Here is a 13,772-nt window from a genome sequence, read left to right on the forward strand (position 1 = left end):
GAATAAAGGAAATGTCTATTTCAAGGGTGGGGAGAATGCCAGGTCACCAAATGATTAGATCTAATTCAATTAAACAAATCTGCCAGAAATGTTCCTTATGTCAAGGTCACAGGTGGCTTTTAAAACTAACTCAACAAAGCATCCTTGAATCTATCTTGAGTTCCTATTTACTCAGCCTTGCTCATTCAGTTGAAAAGAAGTGAACAAAGAAATCTTTTGTAAATGACACACCTTACCCTTAATGAAATGGTATAATTCTTATCACTTGCTCAATAGACCAGGAAAATTCCAGGAAAGGTTTAACTTCCAAAACTTACTGTAAAACATGAATTTCGACTAGTTCAGTAGGTATTCCTACACTAGAGCCCCATGAACTCGGTTAATCTCAGGCAAATATCAAATCTCTGTAATGAGGGAAATGTTTTCATCATAAGCTCTACCAGTTTTTCCATACACGCATCTTTTATGTTTTAAATGTAGTAAAAACCTATTGTTTTGGATCTGTATTATAAAATGTATTGGGACGTATCAGATAAGGCCTTTCTCTGCTGGTAGAAATGCGATTTCACAACTCCAAGTCATGTTGAGCCTGCACAGCTTTAATGTTCTGGGTGCTGAACACAGATCTTCAGTTCTCATCCCATGGTGATGGCCTGTGAGAGCAAATAACTCCAGCCACACCAGGTGGCAGCAGGGGAGCTGCAGCCGTGATGAGGCAGGCAAGCCTGTTCCTCCTCCTGCTTGAAGATGGGGTGCCTGTGGTGAGGAGGGTACGTTGGCAGGTTCCATTTAGCCTGCGCTGCATTTAACTTTGCGCCATAAGGAAAACGCATGCTGTCGATCCTTAAGCAACACAGGCTTTAAACCCGGGTCCACTTACACTCGGAGTTTTTCCAACCAAACATGGTTTATCTGCTGAATGTGAAACCCATCTATACGGAGGGCTGACTTTTTGGGTATGCAGGTTCTGTAGGGCCAAATGCCAGACTTGAGTATGCAGATTCTGGTATACATGGGGCATCCTGGAACCAATCCCCTGCAGGTACTGAGGGATGATTCAAATGACACTTCCCAAGAGGTTGTGTTAAAATTCAGTAAAATTTGAAGAACGGTAAAATATTTTTCCATTACAGATTCTAACGTCCTGCACAGAGAATACCATCCCACCTTTTTTTTTTTTTTTTTTAAAAAGCAAACAAACATAAATACAACACTTGGTTTTGAACCTTTAATAAAAGTAAAAAACGAATGCAAAAAGAACACAATGTTGAAAACTTAGTATGAATGTGCATCTCACTAGATGTTCAAATCTGGTATAGTGCAAATTCTGTTCATACTATTTTACATTTTTACAAGCTCAAATCACTTTGGTTCATAGATTTGCTATAAACTACTGGCAAAAAAAATCTTCAGATTTACATTTTTTGGGCTACATTATTTCTAACAGATACAGATTGACTTCCAGTTTAGGAAAGACTTACTGTTTGTACATGATCAAGTCTGTTGTAAAGATTCACTCACTGCTTTCATCTAATAACTTCTGGTTTATTCATAAACGCCAACATCTTCATTGTAAATTTTTTTCACGGAAATAATTGTTTTCACGTTCAGAAAATTTGTAAGGGATCATTCCAAAGTTCCGAATGGTCCTGGTTTTTAAACAATCCTCCTCTAAAACAAATTAGCTTCAGGAACTTAAAATTTACTCCAAGACGTTTCCCTTGAAACAAAGCAAGAAAAAAAAACCCCAGCAAAGATCATCACATACACAAAACCAAACACAAAGACCAGTGCTCACAGGAGGGCTCCTCTAAGCTTCCATTCTGCTGACTGGGGGCTACCATTTAAAAGGAGTCTTTTAATCAAGCCCCTTTCACAGAATTTAAAACAACCCAAACACATGTAAATCGCAAAATACAAAAAGGTAAATTTGTAAGTAAAAATTACTAAACCCACAAAACTGGAGTATTTCAAAGGTCGAGGGTTCGTGGAAGGTGTAACACGAAAGGAACTTCACAACTGAAAGAAATCAGTTTCCTCCATGCAGCACTGAAATGGAGAACCCTTCTCTCGACATCTCTACGTTAAAAAAAATAAATATTTAAGAGATACAAGGCTCAGATTGGTTTTCATATACATTGCACTTGAAGTTTAAGACCCAATACTTGCAAATTAGGTCTGGTATGGTCTATGCCATTCATGAATACATTGTGCTCACCAATATCATGGAATATTTAGGAACACCACATGTTCAATGCGGTGACATACGCACTCTCCTTTTTACAAGGCAATCACAGATTGCAAATTCCATAGGGCTGTGGAAAAAGACCAGTCACCTCTATTCTGTAGTAACAACTAAAAAATTTGGCTCACTAAGATTGAAATACATGGCGGACAGGTATTCACTCTTAGATGATCATAGATTTCGAAATAAACTTCATAAACTGAGGTGAAAATTCCAATATATCGCTGTGTGGAACCATGACTTTTCACTGCCTTTTGCTCAGCAAGATTGTCTACACAAACTTCCACGGTGGCATGGAAAGCGCAGCCGACTCACTGCCGATACACGCACGTGTGAGTGAAAACACGCCACTGCAGGATGAACGTGCGTGACTGTGAGGTGTGGCCACACCGCGACCCCACTCAGAGCACGCCTCTCCATTATCACTGCTGCTGCTTTTCTTCTTTTTAAAACACAACCCTATTTTTAAGAATCTTTTGGATAAATATGATTCCTATTACACCATACTTCATGTTTGTTGAGCACCATCAGCCTACCTCCTCTGGGCACTGACACAAAACTGAGAGTTGGTGAGTGAGTCTTCGTTCAAGGCTTTGAAACATGGCAACTTGTCTGAATCACATGAATGAAATCTAATACTCGGGAAACTGCCACCTGCCGAGCCACGCAGCCCAGGCAGAACGCTCCGGGGCCGACAGGCGCCAGTGCGGCCAGGCACGGCAGGACCCCAGGCTGCGTCGTCATCTCTCCACTTCCCTATTCCAGGCTAGGGGAACACTGTTTTCCAGGAGTCATTTGTACAGTCAGCCCCATTTAAGTAGATTAAGAAAAAAGATAATCTTTGTCATAATTCACAATCAGATTTTCTTCCAAAATCTTCCTCGCTCTCCGAATCGGTGGTTTTGAAGACTCAATCACTATGGGGCTTTTCAGGAACACCCTATGTGTAGAAAGAGAAAAAAAAGAGAAAGTTAGCACTAAATGTATAAATATTTTAATTATCAATTAAGTAGGTTGAACATGGGAAAGATTAAAAATTTCTTCGATGGAAGAAACAGGATTGAGACGTGGAAATGAGGAGAGACCTCGAGCCCAAGGCCGCTCTGGCAGCCCTCCCGGCTCCCGCGCCATCACCTGCAAAGTTACGAGAATTCTCTGCCTGAACTGAAATCACACTGCTTAGGCCCTACACAAAGCCTATGATAAGTGTAAGTTATTGGTGAAATCATGATTAAATTAATATCTATAGAAAGGAAACACCCAATTTTATCAAAGCATGGCGATGCTTATGGTATGACAGGTGTTCCTGAAAGTTCCAATTGCATTTAAGGGAGTGAGCCTTTATCTGAAGGGAGGTTTCTGCCACAGACCTTTATTAGTATCTGAGGCCTGTGTTATAACCCACCTTAGCAGCAGTTTGTTGAAACATGTTGGAAGTAGGTCACGCTTTGTAATACTGAATAACTGTAACTCTGCCCTCGGTTCACACAGAGCTTCGCAGTTTGGGAATCCTTTCTACATGTTCTTTCTCCTTTGACCCTCGCAGAGCTTCTGAGAGGTAGCCACTACAGTTACTACTATGATCAGGCACTGCAGGGCAGATTCTCAATAGACCACAGTGTCTCACTGATAAAGCAGCAGACCCAAAGAGATTATGTGACCTTCCTGAGGCCGCAGAGCTGCTGCTAGAGGGCAAGGAGAAACCTCTGTACACATTTTTTCCCCTCAGAATCGTGCCTTCCCCTGTTACTTAATTGTCCTCTGTTCACTTTAAAGGGAGCTGAGCTCATCACCTTCAGCAACAAAGGAGATTACTCATCCAGAAAACCCTGAGATCCTCTCATCTGAACAGACAGGTAAAGTCACGAGTCTGGGTCAAGTCACCCAGGGGCTTTGGTATGCCAGTGACTACCCTGGACACACAGTAAGACCTTGTAGCAAACACATATGCTTCCAGGAACTGGCGCGTGAAAGCACTGCCAATAGTTAAATATGAACACTGGAAGGGTTCTATACAAACTTCAACGAGAAGACAAAAGAGCAAACTCTTGCCAGCAACTTGGAAATAAAATCGGTCACGGTGTTTTACTACCTGTTCACAAATGTGCAGACAAACAAACGGGGACTAGACTTTTAGAATCCACGGTCTACGGAGGCCAGTGAGGCCTGGCCTTAGCTAAGAACACACAGACGCCAGAGGGGAATGGCACCCAGCCCAGGGGGACCTGAAGGGCGGCATGGGGACTTCCAGCAGCACTGCCTAACAGGGACATATTTTCAATGGCAACCCAGACGCCAACGCAGGCTGCTGTGAGCCTACATGCAGCTGAAGGCAGGTGCTAGCCATGTGTTGAAAGGGCAGTGTGGTATACTCATGAGAAGCAGGCTGCCAGGTTCACCTCCACCACCCACCTGGCCAAGTTGTTTAATCTTCCTAAGCTGCAATTTCCCCATTTAAAAACGGGCTAATGATAGTTTCTACTTCAAAGAGTTGTGTTATGAGGACTACCCTGGCCAATGGTGGAAATGTTTAGCACAGTGCCTCCTGTGCAGCAGTAACAGCCCATCAATGGAAGCCCTCAGTAACAGTAACAGTATCATTATCATGAGCAGCTGAGTCAGGCCAATCTAACACAGAACAGCAAATTAAATCCCAAGCTAACACTCAGGTGGGCGGGACTCTACTTCCAGGTGTCCCAGTGGGGCCGAGAGTGGAAGCCTACTCTTAAGACTTGAAGCTACAAACAGCAACAACTGCAAGTTCCGTAATTGATGGCTACAGACTCATTATTTTATTTTAAACATACAGGCTGGGCCGGGTGAGGTGGCTCACGCCTGTGATCCCAGCACTTTGGGAGGCCGAGATGGGCAGATCACCTGAAGTCAGGAGTTCAAGACCAGCCTGGCCAACATGGCAAAGCCCCATCTCTACTAAAAACACAAAATTAGCTGGGCATGGTGGTGGGTGCCTGTAATCGCAGCTACTCGGGAGGCTGAGGCAGGATAATCACTTGAACCCAGGAGGCAGAGGTTGCAGTGAGCCAAGATTGTTCTACTACATTTCGGCCTGGGTGACAGGGCAAGACTCTGTCTCAAAAACAAACAGAAACCACTGAGGTGGGTGGATCACGAGGTCAGATGACCGAGACCATCTGGCTAACACAGTGAAACCCCAGCTCTACTAAAAATATACATACACACACACAAATTAGCCAGGCGTGGCGGCATGTGCCTGTAGTCCCAGCTACTCGGGAGGCTGAGGCAGGAAAACTGCTTGAACCTGGGAGGTGAAGGTTGTAGTGAGCCAAGACCACACCACTGCACTCCAGCCTGGGACAGGACGAGATTTCGTCTCAAAAACAAACAAAAAACAAAACAACAACAACAACAAAAATATGGGCTGATAACAAACGTTTCTGCTGTATTTTCGGACACAAAGGACAATGGCATGTGGGGGAGAAGTACCACATAGAAAGAGCTAGGAAACCATAGAACTTTAAGCAAAGCCAACTTGTAACTTTTGAGCATGGTTATTCTTGCAAGTAACTGTTTCTTTTTAAGGGAGGGAACATAAGTTAGAACAAAGGCATTTTGGAGAACTGAGACAGCTAAGAATGAGAGGATGTCAAGTGCACTGAGCAAAACCATCAGCACCAAACACAGACCCTGCAGTTACACTGGATCTGGGCGAGGATCTGGGCGAGGCTGGCCGCAGTGCTGAACTGAGCCTCTGAATCTCACCTGCAGACTGCCATCAACTTCACTCTCGAAATCTCCCTTCACAAAGCCTGACCTAGTGTAGGTTTTGATCTTAAACCAGTAGCTCTTAGATACGGTCCCTAGAATATCCAGCCACTTCCATTTTGTGGGTAACAGTGGAATGTGGGGAAGGCTGCCCTGGGGGAAAATACTCACCATGAATGCGAATGTCAAGGGGCACAGCCTAAGGAAAGGACGCAGCGCCAGGGAGAGGGCCGCAGTGTGAAGACCCTGAGCCACGTCCTGGGAAGGGACGCAGCGCCAGGGAGAGGGCCGCAGTGTGAAGACCCTGAGTCACGTCCTGGGAAGGGACGCAGCGCCAGGGAGAGGGCCGCAGTGTGAAGACCCTGAGCCACGTCCTGGGAAGGGACGCAGCGCCAGGGAGAGGGCCGCAGTGTGAAGACCCTGAGTCACGTCCTGGGAAGGGACGCAGCGCCAGGGAGAGGGCCGCAGTGTGAAGACCCTGAGCCACGCCCTGGGTTTGATGGATGGAAATTAGTTTTCTAATGTTGAAGAGAAAAAAGAAGAATAGTTGGGATCCAGAGGTAAGGGTAAGTTTTTTATGAATAAAAACAGCAGGAGGCGGGGTTGGGCTTAGAGCCCTGAGAGTTCAGTTTCATGTGCCTGCCCAGGAGCGAAGGAGATCAGGGTGGCGACCTCTCTCCTGCAGGTTTTAAGAAACAGCAAGAACAACCAAACATTTCCCCCTAAGTTTAAAGAATAAAAAGGATAAAAGAAATCTGAAGTTGGGAGCATTATAACTATACCACTATCCTATTTTGAGTTACCTAACATTTTTTTCTGTAAGGATCCAAGGAGCACAGCAGGAATTACTTAATGAAACTATCTTCAAAACTGAAAATGTCTCCTCCAACTATTTCTAGATGTTTAGAACTTATGAATGTTGTGAAATTTCTTCCTCCACCAAAATAATGCTTGTTTCTTAAAACTAATTTAAAAAGCCTTGACATATAACAGCATCAATCTACTGTACAGAAATAACCAACTCTTTAAATGTCATTCAAGTTTTAATTATAATGTATAAATAGTCAATCTGGTTGAGGGCAGTTTTATTCTAAAAAACCTTAGGAATTCTCTCCCAAAGAGTACTGAAACAAAAACTGAAAGTAAGAAAGCAGTGATGGACTTGCCTAGCTCTCCTCTGAAGACTTAACAGTGATGAAGGTGAATCCGCAGGAGCAATGCGCTATTTTCATGTGGGACCATCCAACCAGATTTTTAATATTGAAAAAAGCAAGGCCAGGCTCACACCTATAATCCCACTGCTTTAGGCGGCCAAGGTGGGAGGATCACCAGAGCCCTCGAGTTCAGGCCCAGCCTGGACAACACAGGGAGATACCATCTCTACAAAAAATAAAAAAATTAGCCAGGCATGGTGGCATATGCCTGTAATTCCAGCTACTCAGAAGGCTGAGACGGGAGGACTGCTTGAGCCCAGGAGTTCAAGGTTACAGTGAGCTGTGATGGTACCAGTCTGGGTGACGCAGTGAGCTCTGTCTCAAAAAAAAGGACAAGCAGAGTCATTTCTTCTCCATCATGAGAAATCTGGCAGTAGAGACTCAGTAACCAGTGGAATGCCACAAATTCCACTTGCAATTACTTCTGCTTTTGTGAAACAGCCAAGTGGCCTTCAATTTCAACTCCTCACAGAAGGGTATCAGCTGGGAAAAATAAATGTGCCGTTTTAAAAATAGCATGAGGTACCAAGGGAAGTTTTCCGAGACAGTCCCAGAGCTTATCTCCAAGAGCAAGAGCTCTAGATTTTTTTTTTTTAATTCACTTTATTTCAGCCTGCCAAAGTCAACTCAAAATAACATATAAAAGTCCACCTCTATTTTTTTTAGATTAAAGTGCTCAGATGCCAATTTTTAACTAACGAAAACTGCTGACGCCATCCTGGAGTTCATCTGCCTTTCCAGCTCCCTCAGCGGGGCTGTGAGAGCAGCTTTTCAGGGCAGGGCTGCTTTCTCCTGCAGCAAGCACAGGTGCAAGGCGCAGGCAGGACGTCCGTCTACGTGGTGACCCAGCCACGTGCAGCAGTGTTCTCGTCACCGCTTCTCCATGCCCAGGGCCACCTGCCCCACAGAAGGGTGCTGCCTGCCTGAACCAGGCCCTGCCCTGGCCTGAGAAAGAGTCTGAAGCCTCAGCTCCATTTGCTTGGCTGTGGACTAAGAGGTCAGCACCATCTGCATCCACTCTGATTTTATGAAAAGAAACATTTGGGGACAGGTGCTTAGGGAGCAAAGTGTCACTGCATGAGGACATCCAGATCTGCTTCCGATGGTGACGGAGGAGGGGACACTCATACGCCATTCACTGGAGCCACCAGTCACTTTCTGTACTGCTTACTACAGAAGTTACGAAAATTCAGAACAGTGAACACACCTGCAGTTCAAAGGGGCAGTGCGAGAGCTCTGGTTCCTCTCTAGATAAAATAGGATGAGTTTACGTATCTATGAACCTTTACCTGGGTATCATTACCTATGTTTTTAAATACACGCTTTCCTCAGTTATTGTCACTTGAATCTGAACTAGAATATATAAACACAGATTTGAATGTATCATGTCAAATAATTCTATCAAGGTAAAAAGCCGGAAGTTTGAGAAGATGATATGATCGTTTCACTTACCATAGCTAACTGTCGTCCTATGTTGCCCACTGTGACGCCGCCTGAGAAAAATATACAGGGGAGCCAGGAACGAATATAGAGGAAGTCTGGGGACGTGTACCTGGAGCAAGAGAAGAAACTGTGCCTTAGCAGTCCATTTCACCTGGCTCAATTCTGCATCAAAGGTCCTCTGTAATGGGGATATGCAGAATGTATCAGCAACGACATGTTACCAATGTTAATATTCGAATGGATTGTTGTAACTGCTACTACTTGGTTTTCCTTTGCATTAAGTTATGAAGAGAAGCATTTTTGAGAATTTCATGCCTAACTCTATATCATTCCATATAAAAACCAAATAAAATATAAAAATATCTAAGCTTTATGGATGTTTTTATGAAAGTTAAGTGTTTTCCAAAGACAATATTTGAAAAAACACACTTACTGATAGACACCATTATACACGAGAAACTGAGTGATCAGAGTAGCTAGAAAAGCTATAGTGATCCCAAGCCCAAGGCCACTTCTGGAACGATCAAACGTCCACCAAAGACCCAAAGACAGAGCTGCTAAAGTCAAGGACAGCTGGACATTATTGGCAAAATCCAATTTCTGGTGATGCAAAAGTTAAGGAAAAGTTCAATGATTCTTGGTAAGATCAAAAACACTTACACACACACACACACACACACACACACACACACAAGGGTTAAAAACATGGTTTTAAAAAAAATTATTGTATCACAAATAATTAACTGCCCATAAAAACCGTGTAGTGAGCTAAAGAAAGGATTTGTTGGATAAGAGGTTATAGTAATCATTAAGATCACCTGAAATCTCCCTGGCATCACTGAGTCACAAACTTAACCGTAAGAATGAACTTGCTGAAAGCTATATATAAAATTCTGTCATCATTTTGACCATAAAACAAAATATTTAACGACGAAGTCATCTATAGCCCCCGTTCTTCTTTCTCTTTTTAGTAATCTGAAATGGGCAGGTGCCACCGTCATGGTTGCATTATGACATGGGGTCATTTGAATATACTGTATGAATATGAAATACTCATTAAAAATGACAAAACAAACGCTTCAATATATAACCTAAAAAGATACTCTAGACAGCACAGAAACTGAAGGATACAGCACTGGCGTGGTTAATGCCAACAAAAACAGCTATGCAGCGCATGACACTGGCCCATTCTCTCTTAAACTTGTGGGGTTCTCCAAGGTGACTGTCGATACAGGGGTACAGTAGGCCAACAACAGCTGTTTAAAAAAAGATGACAGTTAGAACACAGCAGGCTTAAGTTCCAGAATTTCAACGTGCTCATTAGTAACACAGCACATCACTCAAACCAGTCCTTCTCCCAGAAAATACTATCAGCTACAACTTCATGACTAAGATTGACTTTATATTCCTGTTCTCTGAGTACCACCCCCACGAAACTGTACTGTTTTGAAAAGTTTTTTAAAATCACTATTATTTAGTGTAGCTGAATATCTCTTAGCAAACAAAGAAATGAATCAAGCAGAGGCTATTCATATGAATATGAGCAATATGTAACCTTATATTTAATAGCCACATTTGCCTAAAGCACACAGAACTTAAATGACCATGTAGTTCACTATGTCTTTTCATGCAGTGTGATTTCTACGTTACAATGAAAAGGCTGGCATCTGTCCACTCCCTGCACAGCACAGCTGACACTCCTGCCACCACCCCACACTGGGACTGGGCATGTGATGAGATACGCATTTGCTGATGCAACTTTGACGGTCTGGGTCACATGCCCCTAGAGTGGCCCTGGAGTCGATTTTCGGGGTTCTAGCATGTACTGTACAAGACACTGAGCACCTACTGTGCGTACACGCTCGTGGGCAAGGATGGAGAGAGATAGCCCCACACGGGCTTCTCTCCTCTCTATCTGATTCCTGCCCAGTCAAGCCCCACGCTGCGGAAAGAGCACCAGACCAAGAAGAGAAAAGTCGGCCTCTAAGCCCGACCTGCCCTCTGATGGGACATGGCCCTGCGTGTTTGTGTTCTCATGTGTAAAATTATGAGGGTTACGTAACTGGGACACAGAGAAGAGATCACTGCGGTCTGGAACAGTTAGGAAGTTCTTCATAGACATGAACTTGGAATGCGGACAGGTGGGAAGGAATGGGATTCCAGAGAGAAGGCATATGGCAATGATGAAGGTGGGAATGAATGTCTGTGGTGGGGGGTGGGGATGCCGGCCTGCTGGGGCTGGATTCGGGGACACAAGGGTCGCTGGAAGCCGTAGCCAAGGACCAAGAGCCCTGCCATTGTTTCCCCCCGAGTCTAGTGTGAGAAATACACATTGCAGATTCAACTGAGAAACAAGAAACACAGTTTAGTCAAACATCCAGATAAAAAATGTTCAGTTTTCAAGTTATTATACTTAATTATGTTCTAATTTCAGAGTTTTGAAAAACAAACCCCTCCCAAATTAATTTTACTTCACTCACTATAGCTTAATCTTACCTTTTAAGGTTAAAAACTAAATAGGTAAAATATATATATATACTATGAAATATTTTACTTATGCTCTTGGCTGATAGTTTAAAAAAGAAAATCGAGTATGAGAAATTGTCCAGATATTCCTAGAAATCCCTGAGGCTTCAGTTGCAAACTATTTCATTTCTAAGATCAAGTTTTTGGTTCAAGGAAAGAAACGATTCTGCCAAATGTATATGAAACACAGAATTTTAGATCTAGATATACTTCTCAAAAAATGTTCAATCAGCACAGCCACATACGAGTGTTTCAGAAAACAAAAGTGGGTCCCATCTCTCTGAGAACAAAGACAAAAACATTCTACCCACTACTTAATGACCACAGACGCACGTCCTAGTTCTGGAACACACAGCCCTCTCTTACAAAACTCTTCGCTGCTCGCTGTCTCCAGTGGGTCAACTGAGGCAATGTGTTTCCACAGCGCAGGAGACACGCCTGCTGAGGCAGCATGAACAGCTGGCAACAATGGCTGGGCCACTTCCTACCTGTGCATCCTTGGATGGGACTTAACCTGTGACTCAGTTTCCACATCTATAAATGAAGCTCCACAGCGCACTGCTGTAAGGAAAGAACACAGCAAAGCGCAGGAAGCCTCTGGTCAACAGTCAGCTGACATGTGTCAGCTACAAAGCCAGCAGGATGCTCCCTGCACTGTGGTCACTTACGCACTCGTTTGTTTTCCCTACCAGACTCTAAGCGGCTTAAGGACAGGGGCCTGCGGTGCTCACTTTTGTATTACTATTTCAACAGCTTGTAGAGTTTTTGAGGCTGCAGAAAGCAGCCGACAAAAGTTTGTTAAATAATCAAATGCTGTGTGACTACAGAAGCAGTAAGTGACCTGCTGGGCCAAGATCAACTCAATACTGCTGTTAAAGCGGTTCAATGACAGCCAAGAAATTCTGCTAAAGATAGCCAGCATCCCCGGTCCCCGGTACGCAGTTCAGACTGACCTTGTGTTGCGTTGTACAGCATCTATGCTACCGCTCGGGTGTATGAAAATCTAAACGCCCTAAAGGGGTTACTCTTCTCCTTAAGAATGTAATCTCAGAGCTCTAACAGTTCAGGGGGTAAACAGTTTGCTTCAGACCACAGTTTACTCAGCGACCGGGCAAAAGGAAGTGCTGAGAAGTTGCTCCCCTGGCAACCGCCTCCTGAACACATGTGACGGGTTTGTTTTCAGTTATGCAGCCGGGTAGCATGTTTGCTGCCGCGACCAATGGCCATTCAGTCCCGCTGCTCACCAGTTCCCCAGGCGGCCAATCCGGGGCGGCTGGCGCGGGATGACAGCTGGGGCTGTACCCGGACACCAGGAGGGAAGGGCCCGCAGTCGGCTTGGCACAGCATCTGCTGGAACAGCCCATTATCTCCCCGCCTCATCTCCATCCCTGTGCCTCCTCAAACTTCAGACAGTGGTGGCCCGAACCCGCCCTCGGGGTGCTGTCCTCTCCCCCTCTCCTTCCTTTCTCTAAATCCAGGGCTGGATATGCACACTTTCGATCTGTGGGTAGTTCCAGTTTCCAATACAGGTTTCCTACAGGCTGAAAAGACAGCCTTTTTACCTGCAGCAGAACCAGGAGGGGTACTCACCAGCTGCCGTCCCGCAGCAGGGAGGGACCCACCAGGCGGAGGAGAAGATGGTGGCGATCACCTCCTCGGGGAAGAGGGTGACATTCCTCTGGATCTGCAGCAGGTTGAGCACCAGGGCTAGGACCACCCCGACCGAGAAGAGCACGAGGCTCCTCTGCACCAGGCGATGATGCCAGGTGTTGGGGCGGGGGCCTCCGGGCTCGGGTCCGCTCAGCGCAGCGCCGCGGGCCCCGGGCGCGGGGTCGGCGTCCGAGGCACCGCGGGCCGCCAGCCGGGAGGGCCCGGACACGGAGGCGTTGATCATCTCCCCCACTCTGGCCGCCAGCCCCGCGGCGCTGGCTCGCGGGGGGCCTCGGCGCCTCCCGCCGTGCGCACAGGAGCAGCTCCAGAAGTGGTCGTGCAGCCTGGGCATCGGTCACCCGCGTCCGAGAGGCGCTTCCTGGAAGAAGGGGGTCATCAAGTTCACTCGGAAGGCCCCGCCGGCCGCGGACCCCGGCACCCGGGGTCAGGCACCCGCGCGCCCGCCCAGGGCCGGCTGCGGACGGGCCCCGCGCTCACGGCGAGCGGCGCCCCCGGCCCGCGGGCGCCCACCTCCGGGGAGGACCGGCTGCGGCGAGGCCAAACCCCGCCCGCGACCCCCGCCCCGGCCCGCCGCGTACCTGGCTGAGGGGCGCCCGCCCGCGGCGCTCCGAGCGGAGGCGGGGCAGCGGGGAAGGAGGAGTCGCGGCCCGGGACGGCCCCAACTGCGGCCGCGGCGCCTGGCGGGGCGCGCGGGCTTATATGGCGGGACCCGGAGCCCGCGTCACGTGACGCCGCCCGGCCTACCCGCCGCCCGCGCGCGCCGCCCAGGGGCGTGGCCAGAGCTCGCCCCGCCCCGCCCGCGCGCCCGTCCACACGCGGTCTGGTGAGGCGGCCGCAGCCAATGGGAGGCGGGCGGCCCATATGACGTGCCCACACGCCACCGCCGGCCCGCGCGCGCTCGGGCGGGAGGCTCGGCTGTGCCGGTGGGG

The 13,772-nt window shown here is 46.8% G+C and overlaps 1 protein-coding gene across 2 annotated transcripts; it reads right to left on the reverse strand.

Annotated features, from left to right (window-relative positions):
- Positions 1-1,214: 1,214 nt before the first annotated feature.
- INSIG1 (insulin induced gene 1) lies at positions 1,215-13,540 on the reverse strand. 2 transcript variants are annotated; one of them, XM_039472703.2, is made up of 7 exons: positions 13,422-13,540; positions 12,763-13,201; positions 9,778-9,902; positions 9,080-9,246; positions 8,656-8,755; positions 7,616-7,686; positions 1,215-3,185 (listed from the first exon to the last, which is right to left on the reverse strand). In XM_039472703.2, the coding sequence occupies exons 2-7, from the start codon at positions 13,172-13,174 to the stop codon at positions 3,068-3,070; spliced, it is 993 nt and encodes a 330-aa protein (XP_039328637.1). In that variant the 5' UTR covers positions 13,175-13,201; positions 13,422-13,540; the 3' UTR covers positions 1,215-3,067. The 2 variants fall into 2 exon arrangements, with proteins under 2 accessions (XP_039328637.1, XP_039328636.1); XM_039472702.2 differs by lacking the exon at positions 7,616-7,686 and having other exon boundaries at positions 13,422-13,536.
- Between the last annotated feature and the right edge of the window lie 232 nt (positions 13,541-13,772).

The sequence above is a fragment of the Saimiri boliviensis genome, chromosome 10, assembly GCF_048565385.1.
Source record: "Saimiri boliviensis isolate mSaiBol1 chromosome 10, mSaiBol1.pri, whole genome shotgun sequence".
NCBI lineage: Eukaryota > Metazoa > Chordata > Mammalia > Primates > Cebidae > Saimiri > Saimiri boliviensis.

Excerpts from the sequence above, each read along its gene's own strand:
- INSIG1 (XM_039472703.2), bottom strand. The coding sequence starts at position 13,174 with ATGCCCAGGCTGCACGACCACTTCTGGAGCTGCTCCTGTGCGCACGGC. Across the intron at positions 9,247-9,777 it reads GCATTAACCACGCCAGTGCT|AAATTGGATTTTGCCAATAA; the intron begins GTATCCTTCAGT and ends TTGCATCACCAG. Across the intron at positions 3,186-7,615 it reads AAAAGCAGAAGTAATTGCAA|GGTGTTCCTGAAAAGCCCCA; the intron begins GTGGAATTTGTG and ends TTCTACACATAG.